Here is a 23,539-nt window from a genome sequence, read left to right on the forward strand (position 1 = left end):
TGTGTGTGTATGTATGCATGCATGTGTGTGTATGACCATGTCTGTGTGTGTATGACCATGTCTGTGTGTGTGAGACTATGTCTGTGTGTATGTGCGCATGTGTATGACCATGTCTGTGTGTGTGTGTATGTATGCATGCATGTGTGTGTATGACCATGTCTGTGTGTGTGAGACTATGTCTGTGTGTGTGTGTGTGTATGACCATGTCTGTGTGTGTGTGTATGTATGCATGCATGTGTGTGTATGACCATGTCTGTGTGTGTGTGTGTGTATGACCATGTCTGTGTGTGTGTGTATGTATGCATGCATGTGTGTGTATGACCATGTCTGTGTGTGTGAGACTATGTCTATGTGTGTGTGTATGTATGCATGCATGTGTGTGTATGACCATGTCTGTGTGTGTGCGACTATGTCTATGTGTGTGTGCGCGTGTGTATGACCATGTCTGTGTGTGTGTGTATGTATGCATGCATGTGTGTGTATGACCATGTCTGTGTGTGTATGACCATGTCTGTGTGTGTGTGTATGTATGCATGTGTGTGTATGACCATGTCTGTGTGTGTGCGACTATGTCTGTGTGTGTGCGCGTGTGTATGACCATGTCTGTGTGTGTGTGTATGTATGCATGTGTGTGTATGACCATGTCTGTGTGTATGACCATGTCTGTGTGTGTGTATGTATGCATGTGTGTGTATGACCATGTCTGTGTGTGTGTATGACCATGTTTGTGTATGTATGTGTGTGTGTGTGTGCTTGTGTGTGAGTGAGTGTATGAGCTTGTGCATGTATGGATGTGTGTGTGTGTGTGTGTACGACAGAGATAGAGTAAGTAAGCTACCATTATTCTGAGACTGGAACTTGTCGTCTAGCTCGGCTTTCTCCCTGCTGAGGTTCTCCACGTCTTTGGTCAGAGTTTTGTTGGATTCCTCGAGCTGAGCAACAAAAAAAATCATTAAGATGTATTTATCATTATTACAATCATAACTGAAGTGTGTGTGTGTGTGTGTCGGACCCGTGCTATAGTGGATTCCCTCTCGGCTAGCTCCTGTTTGTGTCGTGATAAACTCTTCTTGCTCTCCTGGCTCAGTTCGAAGTACTGCTCCTCCTGTAACGCTCTGGCCAGCTGCTCCGACTCGGCCTTGGTCACCGTCAGGTCCAGCTGAGCCATCAGAGATTCCCTACACACACACACACACACACACTTTACAATCTGTTGCTGATGCACAGGTTCAGGATTGACGTGAACATGCTTCCTGACTCACCTTTCACTGTGCAAATCCTGCGCCTTCCTCTGCCATTCCTGCACCATCCGGTTTCTCTCCTCCAGCTCCTCCTTCAGCTCCTTCACCTGAGTCTTATACAGCGTCTGGACACACACACACACACACAGACACACACACATTAACCACACACAATTCTTTCTGTCACACTAAGCCTTGAGAGTCATGATCCTTACGGAGAAATACTGCTCGGCCTCCAGCTGGTCCTGCAGCTCCCTCATCTGACCCTCGTTCCCTCTGTACTGCCTGCAAACACAGAACATCAGTAACACACACACACACACACACACCCCTATATAAAACCCTAGCACTGACACTGGAGACTCTTTCTATAAACGTTACATAAACAACTTAAAGAAAACTTCACCATATCAAAAATGATGGATTTATTTTCCCTTTGCTAAATACTGCATGAAGCCAGTTTGGAAAGTTGCTGTGTTAAAAGAGGAATAAAACACGTGTCTTTAAGTAAGAGCTTCTTACTTGCTGAGCTGTGCGAGCTGGAACTCGAGTGAGCGCTTGGTCTCCAGCGCCGAATTGAGCTCCTGCTTCAGCTGCTTCTCCGTCCCTCTCAACCTTTCAGCTTCACCACACCAGGTCTTCATCTCGCTCTGAGCCATGGCCCGTTTCCCACACTCCTGCTCCAGCTGAACACGCAGAGACTTCACCTGTAACACACACACACACGTCACACCACGGAGTGCTGGACCTGCATGTCTTTGGCTGAACGTGATGTTCTTGCATCCTCACTTCATCCTCCAGTCTGTCCTTCTGCTTCATGAGCTGCTCCATCTTCTGGACGGACTGCTTGAGGTCAAACTCCAGCATGGAGCACTGCTTCTCCACCTCCACCACTCGACTCTCAGCCCGCAGGCGCAGCACACTCTCCTCCGACACCTTCTGCTCCACCGCTGGACAACACAAGCCTCATTTAATACATCAGGTTCTAGTTTAGAGTAATAAACACACACCCAGCCAAACCACCCACCCGCCCGCACACACACACACACACACACACACACCATGCATAGCAGCAGACTTGGCCTCCTCTATGGACTCGTATTTATCGGTCAGCTGAGCTCGCACGACTCTGTGCTCCGTTATCTCCTGATCCAGACGCTGCTGTAGGATCTTCAGCTTGTAGTTTAGATCAATTTCCATACTGTTCTTCTCCTACACACACACACACACACACACACACACAGTTATCAATCAGGCTCATTGTAATGCTAAAATATTGTACAGAACAGCTGGATCAGGGCTCACCTTTTCCAAAATGTTGTTCCTTTCCTGTGCCTGCTTTCTTTCTGTCTCCACCTTGGAAATGCTCTGCTTCAGCTCCTTGTTGTCTTCCTGAAGTCCCGCAATGCGAGCTACAAAGTGCGCACACACACACACACACACACACACACACTATGTGAAATAACATGTCTGTAAAATACCTTTAGTCCTCTTCACAGTATAGCACCCTGCATTGGATATCCTCTTTAGAGTACCCTTAGTACCCTTCACAGAATAGCGCCCTGCACTGGATATCCTCTTTAGAGTACCCTTAGTACCCTTCACAGAAGGGCGCCCTGCACTGGATATCCTCTTGTACTCTTTAGGGCTATATGGAACCCCTAAATGGACACTTTACAGTGTTAAGTTAGCAAGAATTCCATTAACTACACGCCGTCCACACGCCCCGTCCTGCACGTACCCTGTAGTTGTCGGATCTCCTCAGACCCCTGGCTGCGGGTCCGTCTCTCGGTGTCCAGCGTGTTCTGCTGCTGCAGCAGCTCTCTCTCTAGCTGTCTCCTGGCGTCGTCGGCCGCTCTGCTCTTCTCCTGCAGCTCTCCGTTCTGTGACTCCAGCTGACTCATGGCCTTCGCCATCTCCGTCTGACTTTTCCTCAGCCGAGCCGCCGTGTCCGACTCAGCCCGCAGCAGGTCATTGGCCTCTTCCAGCTGTCAATTAAATATAATGACTAATCAGACCCCATGGCCAATAAGAACCAATGACCAGTGACATACATCATACTATTAGTACCCAGCGGTCAATCAGATCTCAGAGGCAATGAGACCCACCGACCAAAGACCAATAAAAGCCAGACATGATGGCCAATCTGAACATGTGACACATTAAAAATGAGACACACTGACCAAAGACTCACTGAGCCCCAATGAGATATGATGGCCAATCTGGCCATGTGACACATAAGACCCACTGACCAAAGACCCAGTGAGATCCAATCGGACATGATGGCCAATCTGACCACGTGACACATCAGACACAATGAGCAAAGAGACCCAATGAGACATGATGGCCAATCTGACCATGTGACTAATCAGACCCTAATGACCAATAAGACAAAATGTCGATGGCCAATCAGACCCCAACTGGCAATCAAACCCACTGTGTAGTTAATCCAATCTCATAACTCTGGTATAAGCAGGTGTTGCTGGTTCAGAAGTACTCAGTCACCTCTACCTGGTGTCTTCATTAGCATCTGTCCAGCACTGGGCATTTAATCAAATCTTGGAAAATCTTAATCTTAATATTCTGATAATCTCAGAAACAGGAAGAGATATCTACTCCGAGTGTGTGGCTTCAGTACCTGGTGCTGTAGCTGAGCAATCTTATCACTGGAGGCCTGGGTGTTCTGACTGAGCTTCCTCATGTTCTCCAGCTGCTCCTTCAGAGTGGAAACTGAGCAGGACGCAAGAGGAGAATGATGTTACTGAAGAACGTGAGAATCTACAGGTCGTCATCATCATCATCATCATCATCATCCAACTAAATTATACTCTGTCACATTATACAGGAGCACCATTACAGAAAAGGGAGAGGAGTGGAGGATGAAGGAGAAGAGTGGAGGATGAAGGAGGGGAGCGGAGGAGGAAGAAGAGGAATGGAGGAGGAAAGAGAGGAGTGGAGGAGGAAGGAAAGGAGTGGAGGATGAAGGAGAAGAGTGGAGGATGAAGGAGAAGAGTGGAGGATGAAGGAGAGGAATGGAGGAGGAAAGAGAGGAGTGGAGGTGGAAGGAAAGGAGTGGAGGAGGAAGGAAAGGAGTGGAGGATGAAGGAGAAGAGTGGAGGATGAAGGAGAAGAGTGGAGGAGGAAGGAGAGGAATGGAAGAGGAAAGAGAGGAGTGGAGGAGGAAGGAAAGGAGTGGAGGAGGAAGGAGAGGAGTGGAGGATGAAGGAGAAGAGTGCAGGATGAAGGAGAAGAGTGGAGGATGAAGGAGAAGAGTGGAGGAGGAAAGAGAGGAGTGGAGGAGGAAGGAAAGGAGTGGAGGAGGAAGGAGAAGAGTGGAGGATGAAGGAGAAGAGTGCAGGATGAAGGAGAAGAGTGGAGGATGAAGGAGAAGAGTGGAGGAGGAAAGAGAGGAGTGGAGGTGGAAGGAAAGGAGTGGAGGAGGAAGGAGAAGAGTGGAGGATGAAGGAGAGGAGTGGAAGATCGAAGATTGAAGGACTCTAAGATGAAAATGAGAAGATGAAGAGAAGGACAGAAGGTAAAACGAGAAGACAGGAAGAAAGAGAGGAATCAAATACAAAGGAGAAGAGCAGAGGATGAAGGTTAGGAGAGGAGAAAAAATAAGGAGAGGTGGAAGGAGAGGAGTGGAGAGAAAAAAGAAAGGACAAATCAGAGGCCTGGAATTAAGCATGAGTGGAGGACAAAAAAAAAGAGAAGGATGAAAAACAAGAGATGACAAAGCAAAGAAAAGAAGAAAGGAGAGAAGTGGAGGATGAAAGAAGAAGAAAAAAAGAAGAATTTGAACAAAAGAACGGCGAGAAGGAGAGGGAGTGGTGGATGAAAGACAGGAGAACAGGGTGAAGGAGAAGGAGTGAAGATGAGAGCAAGTGAAGACGGCGATAATAAATAAACAAAAAATAAATAAAGAAGAGGATGAACAAACCCTCGTTCTCCAGGTTGCGTCTCTTCTCTCCCTCCTGATCTGCTTTCCTCTGGTACTCGGTGGTTCTGTGCTGCAGCATCAGCTTGTCCTTCTCCAGCAGAGAGACACTGGCCTCTGCAGATTTCCTCGCATTACACTGAGGATGGACGGAGACGGAGAGAGAGAAAAACATGGATGAAGAACTCTCATCACAATAATAAAAATACAGCTGTAAACAGACGACGCCTCACCTCTTCATCCAACTCTTTCATGATCTTGTCTAGTTTGGTGTTGGAGGCTCTGTGGAGGAGATCAACTTTAAAACATCCAGGTTTATCAGGACCAGGTTTACATGATGGAACCAAGACAGATGACCTACCTGCACTTCTGCTCCAACTCGTCCTTCAACTGCATCTCTCCATGAAACTGCTCCTCCAGCTGGTGGATTTTCTTCAGCAGATTCTCCAGCTGGACAATGAAAACAGACTAGCGTTAGCATTCCTTGCAGCAGAGAGATGATGATGATGATGATGATTCACTGCATGCTCTGGAAGATCTGCTTCAGTGGTTCTGCAGGTTCTTACCTGGCTCTTATCCTCTTTACTAGCACCGTCATGCTTGTTGCTGGTTTTTGCACTCGGTCCTCGAGAAAACCTGAACCAGAGAAGACATGGTCTGTGAGGAACAGTGCATGAGACCTAAGCACTAACAGGAAGTAACGTGAGGAACTGAAGAACCATCACACCACAGGTTTGGTCCAAGACCTCACCAATGGTATGGATTTGTAGCTGTTTCTGGAATCACTAGTCTCCCTGAAGTGTAGAGCGGTGCATTGTGGGTAAGTGTGTGTGTGTGTGTGTGTGTGCTCACTGGTGACCGCTGTAGTAGGTGAAGCCCACAAACGGAAGCTGATTCCCAACAAAGGCTTTAGGGATGGGGAAGGTCTCCTCTTCTCCTCTGTCCTCTTCAATATCATCAAAATTACTGGTATCGATGTCACTGCTCAACTCCGGCACCACCGGGGCAGCCGCTACACACACACACACACACACACAGAGAGAGAGAGAGAGAGAGAGAGAGAGATAAAATGAAACACCACACACTGCTATGGATGATAGACAGTTGAGGTGCAGCAGGTGACTCACTGTCGCGGATGTTCTCCCAGGTCCACTGGTCATTCTTGAAGAAAGGATGCCGCTTGATTTCGTCCACTCCGTTACGTCCTAACCGTACTTCCCTAGAAAGGGCAGAGAGGGTGAGGTCAGACGGAATTGGACAGTAGGATTGTGATGAGGCAGGTTTAGGAAGTGCTGGCAGAATGAACCCACCTGTCGGTGAGGAAGGCGCAGATGAGGCTCTTGGCGTCTTTGGAGATGTCATTGTCCTCAGGAAAGGTCAGAGCATTCTTATGGTTCATGATCTTGCTGTAGGTTCCCACCAGAGAGTCGGCATAAAAGGGCGTGTCCCCTGAACAGACAGAACGTTTTATCCTGCATGTCTCTCACCGAACTTCCATCTGTCCGAGTGACTTCTCTTTCAGGATCAGTCTTTATTTTAACTGTCTGTCCATCTTTTGCCTTCTGACCACGTTTCTGTCGTCTCTCTCTGTATTTCTCTCCATCTGTTTGCTGGGGCAACTGTTATATAGACATGTTTTTCTCTCTCTCTGTCTTATTCTGTCCATCCGTCTAGCCTTCTTTAGTCTTTCCGCTATCCGTCTCTCTTGCTGCCTTTCTGTCCTTCTCTCTTCCTGTCTTTCCATTTGCCTCTCTTGCTGTCTTTCTCTCTTCCTGTCTTTCCATTTGCCTCTTTCGCTGTCTTTCTTTCTTACAGTCTCTTCTTACTGTCTCTCTTGCTATCTTTCTATCTGTCTCTCTCCATTTTGTCTGTCTCTCTTGCTGTCCATCTGACCGTCTCTCGCTGTCTGTCTCCCTCGCTGCCTTTCTGTCTGTCTCTCTTGCTGCCTTTTTGTCTTACCATCGCTCTTACTGTCTGTCTCTCTTTCCATCCGTCCCTCCTGCTGTCTTTCTGTTCTGTCCATCTTTCCTGCTGTCTCTCTGTCTGTCTCTCCCTCCTGCTATTTCTCTGTCCATTTTTCCTGCTGTCTTTCTATCTGTCGCTCTTGCTGTCTGTCTCTCTTAATGTCCATCTGTTTCTTTTTCTGTCCATCTCTCTTGCTGTCTTTATGTACATCTCTCTTACTGTCTGTCTGACTGCCTTTCTGTTCTGTCCATCTTTCCTGCTGTCTCTGTCCATCTGTGCCTCCTACTGTCTCTCTATCCGTCACTCCTGCTTTTTCCCTGTCCATCGTTCCTGCTGTCTCTCCGTCAGTCTCTCCTGCTGTCTTTCTGTCAATATCTCTTGCTGTCTGCCTGTAAGTCTCTCCTGCTGTCTGACTGTCAGTCTCTCTTGCTGTCTGGCCAAACTGTCTTTCCATCAGTCTGTCTTAAGCTCTTCCTGTCTGTCCATTCATCCGTTTTATCGCTTTATTATCCGTCTTCCTGTCTGATGCCACCTTTCCGTGCATCTCTCTGTCAGTCTCTTTTACACAGTCTATAAACCCATCCGTCTGTCCAGCACCGGTCTGCTCTGTTCAGCTGGTCACCTGTCCATATCATCTACACATTTAATGGTGATGTGAACCGATGACCAGTACACGTGTCTACCACCCTGACAGGTGTGTTGTTACTCACCGACGAGCATCTCGTAGAGGAAAACCCCCACTGACCACCAGTCACACTCTCGGCCGTAGTAGCCGTCTCCGCCCTGAGACTTCAGTACCTCTGGAGAAATGTAGTCTGGAGTTCCCACTGCCGTATCACATCGTACCATACCGTCCTTCAAAACACACACACAGACACGTCTAAACACACCGTCCAGACCCAGACAAACGTTACTGCTCATCATGCAGCTGGTCATGAGGTGAGAGTGAGGAATAAACAGAACTCGCGTTAAACCTTGTTCATTTTCATGCAAGTGCCGAAGTCTGCCAGCTTCAAGTGACCTGTTTTGTCCAGCAACATGTTGTCAGGTTTCACGTCTCTGCACACAGGAACAATAAAAACACACAACGTCAGAAAGAACAACATGAATAAACCCATAAACCCTCAGATGTAGCTGAATTCCTGTGTGTGTGTGTGTGTGTGTGTTCATAATAATCTTTATTCTTCACTTGAAGGTTTTAGGTCAGTTTTGACCAGCTGTCCATTAAAACAACTGGTTTTTAAGTTTCAGCTTTCACTCAGAGTTAAGAGTTGCTCGTTGAAGGAAGTGGAATTTCCCCTTCTGAAATAATAAACATTTATTCATGTGAAAGATCTGAAACTGAAATAGTTTTCCTCTTCTGTCACAGATCCTTTATTAAAGACTCTTCATCTGCTCTGGACTCAGTCATGCTGATCATCACACTTTACAGCTCAAGTATTAAACATCAACTACAAACCTACATGTCTGTCTGTCTGTCTGCTTCCATTTCGTCTACACATCCATCTGTCTGACTGACCTTCTGTCTGCTTCTCCAACTGTCTTTCTCTCTCTGCCTTTCTGTCTCTCTCTGTGCCATTATTTCTCTCTTGTCTTTCTGTCTCTCTCTCTCTCACTGCCTTTCTGTCTGTCTCTCTCTGCCATTCTGTCTCTCTTGTCTTTCTGTCTGTCTCTCTGCCTTACTGTCTCTCTCTGTCTATCGTTCTCTCAATGCCTATCTGTCTCTCTCACAGTCTGTCTCACTGCCTTTCTGTCTCTCTTGCTGCTTTTTTGTCTGTCTCTCTCTCACTGTCATTTTTTCTCAGTGTCTTTCTATTTGTCTCTCTCTCTTGCTGCCTTTCTTTCTGCCTGTCTCTCTCTCCTGGACAGACAGAAATACAGACAGTATTTCTGTCTGTCCCTCTTTGCCTTTCTGTCTCAGTGTCTTTCGATCTGTCTATCTCTCGCTGTCTTTCTCTCTGTCTCTCTCCCTCTGCCATTCTGTCTCTCTCTGCCTGTGTCTTGCTGTCTTTGTCTCTCTTTCTTTCTCACTGTCTTTCTCTCTCTCTCTCTCTCTCTCTCTCTCTCTCTCTGTCTGTCTCTCTCACTGCCTTTCTGTGTTTCTTTAAATTAAATTCATGGACATGGTGATTTTAACGCGTGTGTGCTGGACATGGTGATTTTAACGCGTGTGTGCTGGACATGGTGATTTTAACGCATGTGTGCTGGACATGGTGATTTTAACGCGTGTGTGCTGGACATGGTGATTTTAACGCGTGTGTGCTGGACATGGTGATTTTAACGTGTGTGTGCTGGACATGGTGATTTTAACGTGTGTGTTCTGGACATGGTGATTTTAACGTGTGTGTGCTGGACATGGTGATTTTAACGTGTGTGTTCTGGACATGGTGATTTTAACATGTGTGTTCTGGACATGGTGATTTTAACGCGTGTGTGCTGGACATGGTGATTTTAACGCGTGTGTGCTGGACATGGTGATTTTAACGTGTGTGTGCTGGACATGGTGATTTTAATGTGTGTGCGCGCTGGACATAGTGATTTTAATGTGTGTGTGCGCTGGACATAGTGATTTTAATGTGTGTGTGCTGGACATAGTGATTTAAGATTTAAGTCTGGAGTGAAGATCCTAATGAAGTTCAGAAGGAGAAAGCGAGTGTGATGGATTTCCTGTTTTAAGGCTGTTTCATAAACAGAGATTACTGCAGCGGCTCATGATGGAAAATCCATCACACTTTTCTTCCCATGATGCTCTTCTCCTTTAGACTTTATCTGCGTTTAACTTACTGCCACTGACGCAGAGACACTTTAAGACACTTGGCCAGTTAAAAATATCTCTAGATGTTCCAGAGATTTCTCTGGTCTGAAGCACTCCAGCGTGAGGAAAAGCACATCACCTGTGGATGAAACCCATGGCGTGGATCCCGTCCAGCGCCAGCACCACCTCGGCCGTGTAAAAGCGAGCCCACTTCTCGGGCACGTCGTAATTGCTCATCAGATTGACCAGGTCTCCTCCGGGCATGTACTCCATCACCATGTAGAGGTAACGATCGTCCTGGAAGGCATAGAAGAGCTGCAGAAAAGGAGGAGAGAGAAATAAGCACAGAGTTAAAGCAGGTGTGTGTGTGTGTGTGTGTGTGTGTTTTACACTGTACCTGTACAACCCAGTTGCTGTTAGCGAAGGCCATGATGTCTCTCTCCTCCCAAAAGAACGCAGAGTCCGAGCGCTTTATCATCTCAAACTTACTGAGAAGCTTCATAGCGTACACCTTACTGCTGGCCTTGTGTCTCACCTGTACACACACACACACACACACACACGCTTGGGGTCAGATATAAACACATACTGTACACAATATACTACTCCCAGTCATGCTCCCAAAACACTTTAATTTCATTTATAAGTTAGCTTTAATACATTACCCTTAAAAAAAGAAATAAATGTTTGATGTAAAAATAGAGTACAGTATCTCCTGTATAAAAACGAAAGAATCACTGAGATCTTATTTCACTGAATATACACGTGTTACACCACAAGGGGCGGGGAGATGAACCGTGACATCACGCATACAAAGCATCATAGCTACCAGCCAATCAGCAGGTAAAACAGGTAGGTAAAACTGTTAATGCTCTGTGATTGGCTACTTCCAATCCTTCCAGCCAATAGCGTGTGGTAATGGCTATACTGTACGCACGTGATATCAGGGATGTTCGATATCATTAAAATAACATTTTCAACAAATAACATATTTTACTTATATTGATATTTTGCTGATTTTACTTTTATATTTATATTACTAAATTAGTAAAATAAATTTCTTAATAATTTAGCATTAAAAAGCATAAAAATGTATAAATGGCCACGAAATTAGCCATAAACACTTTTGCAGGATTTTGCAAGGATTTCACGGGGCTGCGAAAAATTCGTGGATGCAAATTAGTTAGGTTCCAATGAAAATTTCGCGGATCAGTGAAGCCGTGAATCTGCGAGGTATTATTGTACACACTTTCCTAGTCATCTATTCTAGGGGGGGACTATTCTAGTCCCCTACTAGTCCTAGTTCACCATACCTGAAGCTTTCCTGTAGCCAATCAGAGCACAGTTCAAACAATTCAGTTACCATCCAACACAGTCACTAACCAATCAGATCCTTAATGTCCAAGCTAGTCCCCTAGATGTCCTAGTTTCCTGCTATCCACATTTCCCTAGTCCCCTATCTATCCTAGTTCCTTATTTTCAATGCTTCCCTAATGTCCAAGCTTCCCTAGTTCCACATCACTGAAGCTGTCCTAGTTCCCTAACGCCCAAACGTTTATAGTTCCCTAGATTTCCTAGTTCACTACTGAACATGTTGTCCTATTCCTCTAGATTTTACTTGCCTATTGTTCAAGCTCCACTAGTTCCCTAGTCCCCTAGCTGTCCTAGTTCTCCAGTCCCCTAGCTGTCCTAGTTCACTATTATCCTAGTTCTCTAGTCCCCTAACTGTCCTAGTTCCCTGTTGTCCTAGTTCTCTAGTACCTTAGCTGTCCTAGTTCCCTTGTTGTCCCAGTAGTTCTCCAGTCCCCTAGCTGTCCTAGTTACCTTATTGTCCTAGTTCTCTAGTACCTTAGCTGTCCTAGTTCCCTTGTTGTCCTAGCTGTCCTAGTTACCTTATTGTCCTAGTTCTCTAGTACCTTAGCTGTCCTAGTTACCTTATTGTCCTAGTTCTCTAGTACCTTAGCTGTCCTAGTTCCCTTGTTGTCCCAGTAGTTCTCCAGTCCCCTAGCTGTCCTAGTTACCTTATTGTCCTAGTTCTCTAGTACCTTAGCTGTCCTAGTTCCCTTGTTGTCCCAGTAGTTCTCCAGTCCCCTAGCTGTCCTAGTTCCCTGTTGTCCCAGTAGTTCTCCAGTCCCCTAGCTGTCCTAGTTCCCTGTTGTCCTAGTTCTCTAGTACCTTAGCTGTCCTAGTTCCCTTGTTGTCCTAGCTGTCCTAGTTCTCTAGTCCCCTAGCTGTCCTAGTTCCCTGTTGTCCTAGTTCTCTAGTACCTTAGCTGTCCTAGTTCCCATGTTGTCCCAGTAGTTCTCCAGTCCCCTAGCTGTCCTAGTGGCCTTATTGTCCTAGTTCTCTAGTCCCCTAGCTGTCCTAGTTCCATTATTGTCTTAGTTCTCTAAGCCCCTAGTTGCCCTAGTTCCCTGTTGTCCATGCTTCCCTAGTTCCCTTGTTGTTCTTGCCCCTTGTTGTAGAAACCTTCCCTAGTCCCCTACTGTCCACGCTCCCCTAGCCTCATGTCATCCAAACTTCCCAAGTCCCCTAGCTGTCCTACTTCCCTGATTTTCAAGCTATTCTAGTGCCCTGGATTCAGAGTTTGTGAAGGAGGTAAACCGTGACCTGTGACATTATGTGACGTGATTAAAACCCACAGCTGGAGCTCCTGCACTGAAATAATGTAAAATGAATAACACTAGAATATTAGTGTTCTGTACGGAAACTGAGTAAATATCTAACTCGAGGAGCCGAGAACCATGATCTAGAAATCAGGACGGAGATCTTACGTACCAACTGCACTTCTCCAAACGCTCCTCTCCCAATCACCTTCACCACCTCGTAGTCATCAGCCTTCATCCGCAGATCCCGGATCTTACTGATGGTGTCCTTATCTGCAGAGAGAGGAGAGGGAAGGGGAGTTTATCCAATCACGCTCCAGCCCCACCCCTTTACTGCATCTCTTTACATCCGATAATAAACTTACCGCCGAACCACACCCTTCCTGTCGTCATGGAAACGCCGATTCGAAACTACAAACTTTATAGACGTCTTTATTTTTTTTGTCTTGTTTAAATTTTATAGTCATTTACATAAAATCCTTTCACAAATCTCTTCATAATAAAAGCAGGATAAAAGATGACTAGCTTTATTTCTTCTAAATGCTAGAAGAGATGAATATGAAGCTAAAATCCTAGCACAGGTCTGAGTGGAAGAAGAATGAACAGGAAGTAACGCAGTGGAGAGGCGAACAGGCCTCTGAGCTCAGCGTGTCTAAAAATAAACCCCATTAAACCCAATTATACAGTTAGAATAATGAGAAGAGTGAAATCCAGCTGTTCCAGTCTGAGACGGAGGGAAACCCCCTGGACACACACCGATCTCACTGTCCACACTCTAGATATTTGACATTCTGTCATGTTTATCTGGTTATCAGCACAGACAGTGATGTGTGTTTGTGTAATAAATGTGTTCCTCACATCTGCTTAAGAAGTTGTCGATGCTCTTGTTCTTCCTCAGGGCTGGAAAATCGAGGTCGTAGACCAGAGCGTCCAAGCCGTCCTGTAGAATGAGAACACACACACACACACACACGTTAAACCAAGTTAGCTATCAAAACACACTTTCCAAAATAATAATAACTCATTACAGAAAAAATAAACTTTGGAAAAATGGACACACCCATAATACACACAGTCCCGTTCCCACCCAACACGTCTCTATGGCCAATCAGAACACAGATCAGTTACTGTCCAAAACAGTCACTAACCAATCAGAAAACAGATCATTTCCCACCAAAAAACATCCCTGTAGCCAATCTGAACACAGTTCAAACAGTTCAGTTACCATCCCTAATGCCCAAACTTTCATAGTCCTATCATTTTCCTAGTTTTCTACTGTACACACTTTCCTAGTCATCTAGATATTTTAGTCCGCTAGTAGTCCTAGCTCACCATACCTGAAGCTTTCCTGTAGCCAATCAGAACACAGTTCAAACAGTTCAATTACCATCCAACACAGTTACTAACCAATCAGAACACACTTCAGTTATCATCCAATATGACCAATCAGATCTGTTCCAACCCAAAATGTCCCTGTAGCCAATCAGAACACACTTCAGTTACTGTCCAAAACAGTCACTAACCAATCAGAACACAGATCAGTTCCCATTTAAAATCTTCCTGTAGCCAATCAGAACACAGTTCAGTTACTGTCCAATACGACCGATCAGATCAGTCCCCCCCTCCAAATGTCCCTGTAGCCAATCAGAACACACTTCAGTTACTGTCCAAAACAGTCACTAACCAATCAGAGCACAGATCAGTTGCCATCCAAAACTGTCACTAACCAATCACAGAAAACAGTTCAATTCCCACTCCATATGTCTCTGTAGCCAATAGGGCTGAAATGATTCCTCAAGTAACTCGAGTAATTCGAATACAAAAAATAACTTAGCTTAAATTAATATAATTACTAGTTGAAATTAAGGCCGGTATAAATGTATGTGGATAGTGACTATTTAAGATCGTAAATCAGTATGGTGGCTAGTTACGATGTCCCTAATTTAGCTAAGTTTTGTAAAAGCCTAAGCGTCATTCATTTTGATAGCCTCACTCTCTGACACACACACACACACACACACCAGTATGTAGAGAGACATTTAAGAGGGTTTATTCTCCAAATAACTCTAATTTCATGTTACAGGAAAATGTGTTAAGAAATTTGATGTGTATGGACTCTTGTTCAAAGTTTCCTTCCTGTCCACTCATTTTTGCCTTGTACAAAAACCACGTCCAGTCTTCCAGGAGGCCAGTAAAGGCTTATGTCCTGCTTGAGCTGTAGTTAGACTGAAATGTCAAAATTTGGACAACATAAATTCAATGTTTAGGTATTATTGTTATTATTGTTATTATTATTATGTTTTAGGTTGTACAATTTTTACCTTCTTCTGAAGTAAAGTTTTTTTATCTATATATTTGTATTTGCATTTTGAATGTTACTTAAATGCATTAAATCGGTTTAGATTTTATTTTCATTTTTCTAAATAAGAAAACTTTTAAGAGAACTGCCTTATTTTCTCTTACATATTTAGTATTCCTCTTATTAAAGAAAACGTACTTCTTATCCGATTACTCGATTAATCGATGGAATAATCGGTAGAATATTCGATTACTTATATAATCAATAGCTGCAGCCCCAGTAACGAATCAGAACAGACTTTGTTTCTTACCCAAAACCATCACTAGCCAATCAGAACACAGATCGGTTCCCATACACACTGCCTCAGTAGAAATCAGAAAGTTTTAATGAGAATTAAAGCTGTGTTTCTGTACAGATTTCTGTATAGATTTTATTCAGGTTTATTACACAGACGAGTAGCCGGTGGGTGCTGTGTGTACGTGTGCTAAAGTTTTGGCACCCCACCGTCACATGACACACAGTGGAGACTGTTACAGGCCATGTGCCCTGCAGCCAGAGAGGTGTTATTTACAGATAATCCACTGTAATCTTACACCTGTCGCTCTCACACACTACTCGGTTAGTGGGGCAGCAGGAAACCACACACACGCCACACACAACTGAGTGTTATTAGGAGCTTGACATAAATGTCTGATATTTAGGTGGACAGACAGAGAGACAGACAGGTCAAACAGGTGGGTAGAGAGCCTCAGGGGATTACACTGATATACAGACAGACAGACAGAACAACTTGTGCTCAGACAAACAGACAGGTCCTGCCATAGACAAACAGGTAAAGATAACCAGACAGGGAGACAGGTAAATATATACACATCCTGACAAAAATGACAGACAGGTAGGTCACTATACAAATAGCTTAGGTAAACAGAGAGACAGACAGGTTGATATACAAAGACCCATACAGGTCAAAATACAGGTGGCTAGATAATGAAAAAACAGACACAGACAGGTCAAAATATAGATAGACAGACAGAAAGACAGACGGGTCAATATACAGACAGGTAGACAGACAGGTCAACATACAAACAGGTAAATATACAGATACACAGACAATATATAGATAGACAGACTGGTGAATGTACAGATGGACAGACAGACAGGTAGATGGACAGGTCAATGTACATATGGACAGACAGGTAGGCAGACAAGTCAATGTACATATGGACAGACAGGTAGGCAGACAAGTCAATGTACAGATGGACAGACAGCATGACAGACAGGTCAATATACAGACAGACAGACAAGTCAATATACAGATAGATAGACAAGTAGACAGGCAAGTCAATATACAGATAGACAGACAGTTCAAATGTACAGATGGACAGACGGGTAGACAGACAAGTCAATATACAGACAGATAGACAGACAGGTCAATGTACAGATAGACAAACAGGTCGATGTACAGATAGACAGACAGGTGATATAATGAAGCTGAGAGACTGATTACACAGCTATACAGATGGACAGAATCTAAATGTTCAGACAGACAGATAATCTAAAAGACTGAGGAATTATCTATCAGTTACTTTAGCTGTCTGTCTGCAGTGAGAGAGAGAGAGAGAGAGAGAGAGACAGACACTAGTTCAGCACTCCAACACTCTGTGTGTGTGTGTGTGTGTGTGTGTGTGTGTGTGTGTGTGTGTGTGTAGTCAACCAATCAGGCGAGTCGTTGTTGACCTGACGTCCTGTCTCTTCACATTCCTGTGCAGGACACTGCACGTCAGAGAGTTATTTTAAGAATGTGGCTGAACACGCTCACTTGCACGTGTGTGTGTGTGTGTGTGTGTGTAGCAGGGGAAGATGACAAAAAGAGGAGAGGACCGGGACATTTATTCCCAAAACAAGCCCTAACACTCACCACTACCTCTCTCCTTTACCTCACAAAAAAAAAAAAAAAAAACTACACCACTGTAAATATGGTTATGATGATTAGATTTAGAGAGAGAGAGAGAGAGAGAGAGAGGGGCAAGGTCCACTTCAGGTTTAATGGTGACACACACAGATATTTAGAACACTAAAGACATCCAGATCCAGGCAGAACATTGCAGCTCTAGTCTACAGGAGGATGAAGAAGAGGAAGAGGGGGACAGAGAGAAGAAAATAGTGGAGATGGAGGACGAGAAGGAGAAAGACAGAAGAGGGAGGAGGAGATGGTGAAGGTGGAGAAAGAGAAGGACATGGTGGAGAAGATGGGGAGACACAGAAGGGGGATGAGGAGGAGGACATGGTGGAGACAGAGATGGAGGAGGAGGAGGAGGACATGGAGATGGAGGAGGAGGAGGAGGACATGGTAGAGATGGAGAAGGAGGAGGAGAACATGGAAATAGAGGAGGACATGGTGGAGATGGAGGAGGAGGAGATGGAGGAGGACATTGTGGAGATGGAGGAGGAGGAGATGGAGGAGGACATGGTGGAGATGGAGGAGGAGGAGGAGGAGGAGGAGAACATAGTGGAGATGGAGGAGGACAAGGAGATGGAGGAGGCAGAGGAGGAGATGGAGGAGGACATGGTGGAGATGGCAGAGGAGGAGGAGATGGAGGAGAACATAGTGGAAATGGAGGAGGACGAAGAGATGGAGGAGGACATAGTGGAGATGAAGGAGAAGGAGGAGATGGAGGAGAACATAGTGGAAATGGAGGAGGACGAGGAGATGGAGGAGGACACGGTGGAGATGAAGGAGAAGAACATGGTGGAGAAGCAGCAGGAGGAGAAGGTGGAGGAGGACATGGTGGAGATGAAGTAGAAGCAGGAGAAGGAGGAGGACATGGAATCCACACGAGCACTTTTCCAGTTAATGTTTGATTTTCCGTGTGCTGCCTAACCGCAGCGTCTCAGCGTTCCAGAGCAGACTGAACGTAACCACTAGCGTGGCTAAATCATGTGCTGAAGGCCTCGACGCGTCCCTGCTGGCACAAAGGAGCTCATTCTTCCTCGTGTGTGTGTGTGTGTGTGTGTGTCATACACGACCAAACTGCTTCCCCTTAACACACACACAGCACTATCAGATCAAAGACAGCACTGTTCACTACACATCCATCAAGACACACTTCTATTATTAAAATTAATAAAATCATTTATTTTTTGGAGAATTATATGGAGTAAAAAAATGAACCCCAAAAAGGATTTTGTGGAATAGTGTCTAAATAAATAATAAAAACAAAAAGCAACACATTAAACAAAAAGAGGAAGTACCTTTTTGGACCAGGAAATAAATAAATAAATAAATGTTAAAAAAAAAATAAATTAAATTGTGGAACACCACCACAGGACCAACCATACACACACACACACACACACACACACACACACACAACTATATTGAGTCAGACACTCTGCCACACTGAATCAGTGCTAAAGAGGTGTGTGTGTGTGTGTGTGTGTGTCTGTGAGAGAGAGTGAGTGAGTGATGGAGATAAGGACAGTGAAAGAAGATGCAACAGTGACTGTTACTCAACAATCCGCCCATCAACCGCTGCGGATGACATCATCAAGACGCGCCGGATGGACCGCACTCATTCACTTACTGAAACGTATCTCGTTTCACACATTCATCACATCCTCTTTTCATCCACAGGAAAGCGTTTCAGACGTGAGAAGTGTGATATTTAACCGTCTGCTGTTTCGGATCGAGGTGAAAGACACAGGAAAGTAACGCCATCAAAAAACCATGGAAACCATGCTGTCCTGAAAGGGGAAAAAAAAAAACACTGGAGACTCCTTCCCTACATCTCAAAGATTACACTCAGACACTAGAAACTGACCCCTAATACACAAGACAGAGGCTCTGTTTAAGAAGAACAGGTATCGCTTAAAATACAATATCTGACCGTTTAAAATCCATAAACTGCATTCATCTGTCCATCTCTTACACTCAACTGTACACCTCATATTGAAAAAAAAAACATATATATGCCAAAGAAAAGGTTTCGTCTCTCAGAAAGGACGACGATCCGAATAACCGTGACTCAATAAACCCACAACAATTCAACAACTTTCTTATTCAATCCTCTGAAGTTACTCACAGTGTGTTCTGAGTCTAACTGACATACAAGGCTGTCTATACATGGATCCTAAAGAATGACACATACACACACACACACACACACACACACGTAGACACACACACACACACCCATCAGACAAGAGCTTGTTTGATTAGCGTGGAATTTTATTAAGCAGTGGGTGGGGTAGCAAAAAATGGCCTCCATTCATGTGGACTTCTGAGGGAAAAAGCTGCTGTTGTGTGTGTGTGTGTGTGTGTGTGTGTGTGTGTTAGGTTAGAGCTGTTTCCCAGCTGCTTTCACACAATGAGACTGGAGTATTTTTGCCTTATCCAAAGGCTGTTGAGTTCTGGATTCTAATTGGTCAGCAGGTACTGATTCATTTTCTATTAATACACTAATAGCAATAACGCAATAGTGTTTCTATAGTAACAAATAATTCACAGCACAGTGGTACATCAGTAACCTCAGCACAGCTCCACATTACCTCAGAAATATCAGCCCCAGCTCCACATTACCTCAGAAATATCAGCCCCAGCTCCACATTACCTCAGAAATATCAGCCCCAGCTCCACATTACCTCAGAAATATCAGCCCCAGCTCCACATTACCTCAGAAATATCAGCCCCAGCTCCACATTACCTCAGAAATATCAGCCCCAGCTCCACATTACCTCAGAAATATCAGCCCCAGCTCCACATTACCTCAGAAACATCAGCCCCAGCTCCACATTACCTTAGTTACCTCAGCATAGCTCAGTGTTACCTCAGTAACATCAGCCAAAGCTCAACATTACCTCAGAAACAACAGCCCCAGCTCAACATTACCTCAGAAACAGCTCCAGCTCAACATTACCTCAGTTACCTAAGCACATCTCAGTGTTATCTCAAAAAAATCAGCCCCAGCTCCACATTACCTTAATTACCTCAGCATAGCTCCACATTACCTCAGAAACATCAGCCCCAGCTCCACATTACCTCAGAAACATCAGCCCCAGCTCCACATTACCTCAGAAACATCAGCCCCAGCTCCACATTACCTCAGAAACATCAGCCCCAGCTCCACATTACCTCAGAAACATCAGCCCCAGCTCCACATTACCTTAATTACCTCAGCATAGCTCAATGTTACCTCAGTAACATCAACCACAGCTCAACATTACCTCAGAAACAACAGCCCCAGCTCAACATTACCTCAGTAACATCAGCCCCAGCTCAACATTACCTCAGTAACATCAGCCCCAGCTCCACATTACCTTAATTACCTCAGCATAGCTCAACACTACCTCAGAAACAACAGCCCCAGCTCAACATTACCTCAGTTACCTAAGCACATCTCAGTGTTATCTCAAAAAAATCAGCCCCAGCTCCACATTACCTTAATTACCTCAGCATAGCTCCACATTACCTCAGAAACATCAGCCCCAGCTCCACATTACCTCAGAAACATCAGCCCCAGCTCCACATTACCTCAGAAACATCAGCCCCAGCTCCACATTACCTCAGAAACATCAGCCCCAGCTCCACATTACCTCAGAAACATCAGCCCCAGCTCCACATTACCTTAATTACCTCAGCATAGCTCAATGTTACCTCAGTAACATCAACCACAGCTCAACATTACCTCAGAAACAACAGCCCCAGCTCAACATTACCTCAGTAACATCAGCCCCAGCTCAACATTACCTCAGTAACATCAGCCCCAGCTCCACATTACCTTAATTACCTCAGCATAGCTCAACACTACCTCAGAAACAACAGCCCCAGCTCAACATTACCTCAGTTACCTAAGCACATCTCAGTGTTATCTCAAAAAAATCAGCCCCAGCTCCACATTACCTCAGAAACATCAGCCCCAGCTCCACATTACCTCAGAAACATCAGCCCCAGCTCAACATTACCTCAGAAACATCAGCCCCAGCTCCACATTACCTCAGAAACATCAGCCCCAGCTCCACATTACCTTAATTACCTCAGCATAGCTCAACACTACCTCAGAAACAACAGCCCCAGCTCAACATTACCTCAGTTACCTAAGCACATCTCAGTGTTATCTCAAAAAAATCAGCCCCAGCTCCACATTACCTCAGAAACATCAGCCCCAGCTCCACATTACCTCAGAAACATCAGCCCCAGCTCCACATTACCTCAGAAATATCAGCCCCAGCTCCATATTACCTCAGAAACATCAGCCCCAGCTCCACATTACCTTAATTACCTCAGCATAGCTCAGTGTTACCTCAGTAACATCAGCCACAGCTCAACATTACCTCAGAAACAACAGCCCCAGCTCAACATTACCTCAGAAACAGCTCCAGCTCAACATTACCTCAGTTACCTAAGCACATCTCAGTGTTATCTCAAAAAAATCAGCCCCAGCTCCACATTACCTTAATTACCTCAGCATAGCTCAATGTTACCTCAGAAACATCAGCCCCGGCTCCACATTACCTCAGAAACATCAGCCCCGGCTCCACATTACCTCAGAAACATCAGCCCCGGCTCCACATTACCTCAGAAACATCAGCCCCGGCTCCACATTACCTCAGAAACATCAGCCCCGGCTCCACATTACCTCAGAAACATCAGCCCCGGCTCCACATTACCTCAGAAACATCAGCCCCGGCTCCACATTACCTCAGAAACATCAGCCCCGGCTCCACATTACCTCAGAAACATCAGCCCCGGCTCCACATTACCTCAGAAACATCAGCCCCAGCTCAACGTTACCTCAGTAACATCAGCCCCAGCTCCACATTACCTTAATTACCTCAGCATAGCTCAACGTTACCTCAGTAACATCAACCACAGCTCAACATTACCTCAGAAACATCAGCCCCAGCTCAACGTTACCTCAGTAACATCAGCCCCAGCTCAACGTTACCTCAGTAACATCAGCCCCAGCTCCACAATACCTTAATTACCTCAGCATAGCTCAATGTTACCTCAGTAACATCAACCACAGCTCAACATTACCTCAGAAACATCAGCCCCAGCTCAACGTTACCTCAGAAACATCAGCCCCAGCTCAACGTTACCTCAGTAACATCAGCCCCAGCTCAACGTTACCTCAGTAACATCAGCCCCAGCTCAACGTTACCTCAGTAACATCAGCCCCAGCTCAACGTTACCTCAGTAACATCAGCCCCAGCTCAACGTTACCTCAGTAACATCAGCCCCAGCTCAACGTTACCACAGCACACCTCAATGTTACCGCAGAAACTTTTACACCAAGCTCAATGCTACTTCAGCAGAGCTCAACATTACCTCAGAAACATCGGCCCCAGCTCCACATTACCTTAATTACCTCAGCACATCTCAATGTTCTCAAAACAATCAGCCCCAGCTCAACATTACCTCAGAAACATTAGCCCCAGCTCCACATTACCTCAATTACATCAGCAATAGCTCAATTACATAAGAAACAACATAAGAAACAACAAACAAACAGTCCTAAATTACCTCAGATACCTCAGCCACAGATCAACATTATGTCAGTTTACCTCAGGTACCTCATCCATAGCTTGACATTATGTCAGTTACCTCATCCACAGCTCAACATTCTGTCAGTTACCTCAACCTCAACATTGCCCCAGCTCAATGTTACCTCAGCACAGCTCAGCATTACCTCAGAAACATCAGCCACAGCTTAACATTACCTTGGTAACATCAGCCACAGCACCATTGTTACCTTAGAAACATCGGCCCCAGCTCAACATTACCTCAGAAACATCAGCCCCAGCTCAACGTTACCTCAGTTACCTCAACACAGCTCAATGCTACCTCAGAAACATTCATCCCCTGCTCAATGTTACATCAGAACAGCTCAATATTACCTAAGAAACTTCGGTCCACGCTCAACATTACCTCAGGAACATCAGCCCCCGGTCAATTTTACCTCAGAAACATTGGCCCCGGCTCAACATTACTTCCTTTAAGAGTTGGGACATTTTCATGTGCAATTTCATGTGCAATAATCAATAACGGGTGCAAGAGTAATTATGGGCCTTTCATGTACAATACAGCTTCACCACTATCATTTATTAAAACTAAAACTTGTGTGCAGAACTACAGTTCTACACTATTATTTGCACAGTATTTTTATTTATTATTAAACATCAGCCCCAGCTCAACATTACCACAGCACACCTCAATGTTACCGCAGAAACTTTTACACCAAGCTCAACGCTACCTCAGCAGAGCTCAACATTACCTCAAAAACAACAGCCTCAGCTCAACATTACCTCAGAAACATCAGCCCCAGCTCAACATTACCTCAGAAACATCGGCCCAGCTCAACATTGCCACAGCACACCTCAATGTTACCGCAGAAACATTTACACCAAGCTCAACGCTACCTCAGCAGAGCTCAACATTACCTCAGAAACATCGGCCCGAGCTCCACATTACCTCAGAAACAACAGCCTCAGCTCAACATTACTTCAAAAACATCAGCCCCAGCTCCACATTACCTTAATTACCTCAGCACATCTCAATGTTCTCAAAAAAATCAGCCCCAGCTCAACATTACCTCAGAAACATTAGCCTCAGCTCCACATTACCTCAATTACATCAGCAATAGCTCAATTACATAAGAAACAACATAAGAAACAACAAACAGACAAACAGTCCTAAATTACCTCAGGTACCTCATCCACAGCTCAACATTCTGTCAG

The 23,539-nt window shown here is 45.0% G+C and overlaps 1 protein-coding gene across 3 annotated transcripts in view; it reads right to left on the reverse strand.

Annotated features, from left to right (window-relative positions):
* rock1 (Rho-associated, coiled-coil containing protein kinase 1) overlaps positions 1-23,539 on the reverse strand; it is a 52,025-nt gene that overhangs the window by 21,305 nt on the left and 7,181 nt on the right. For all 3 annotated transcript variants that reach the window (XM_058394303.1, XM_058394305.1, XM_058394302.1), the window contains exons 2-24: positions 13,363-13,444; positions 12,677-12,777; positions 10,296-10,433; positions 10,038-10,213; positions 8,118-8,202; positions 7,854-7,998; positions 6,489-6,627; positions 6,306-6,397; positions 6,031-6,190; positions 5,745-5,814; positions 5,540-5,628; positions 5,412-5,460; positions 5,182-5,317; positions 3,880-3,971; positions 2,983-3,229; positions 2,547-2,653; positions 2,303-2,453; positions 2,031-2,191; positions 1,764-1,948; positions 1,457-1,526; positions 1,263-1,366; positions 1,013-1,178; positions 839-932 (exon numbers count right to left, since the gene is read on the reverse strand). In XM_058394303.1, the coding sequence (XP_058250286.1) occupies positions 839-932; positions 1,013-1,178; positions 1,263-1,366; positions 1,457-1,526; positions 1,764-1,948; positions 2,031-2,191; positions 2,303-2,453; positions 2,547-2,653; positions 2,983-3,229; positions 3,880-3,971; positions 5,182-5,317; positions 5,412-5,460; positions 5,540-5,628; positions 5,745-5,814; positions 6,031-6,190; positions 6,306-6,397; positions 6,489-6,627; positions 7,854-7,998; positions 8,118-8,202; positions 10,038-10,213; positions 10,296-10,433; positions 12,677-12,777; positions 13,363-13,444 (2,839 nt within the window). The remainder of the gene's footprint in view (positions 1-838; positions 933-1,012; positions 1,179-1,262; positions 1,367-1,456; positions 1,527-1,763; positions 1,949-2,030; positions 2,192-2,302; positions 2,454-2,546; positions 2,654-2,982; positions 3,230-3,879; positions 3,972-5,181; positions 5,318-5,411; positions 5,461-5,539; positions 5,629-5,744; positions 5,815-6,030; positions 6,191-6,305; positions 6,398-6,488; positions 6,628-7,853; positions 7,999-8,117; positions 8,203-10,037; positions 10,214-10,295; positions 10,434-12,676; positions 12,778-13,362; positions 13,445-23,539) is intronic.

Source organism: Hemibagrus wyckioides, linkage group LG07 (genome assembly GCF_019097595.1).
Source record: "Hemibagrus wyckioides isolate EC202008001 linkage group LG07, SWU_Hwy_1.0, whole genome shotgun sequence".
Taxonomy (NCBI): Eukaryota; Metazoa; Chordata; class Actinopteri; order Siluriformes; family Bagridae; genus Hemibagrus; species Hemibagrus wyckioides.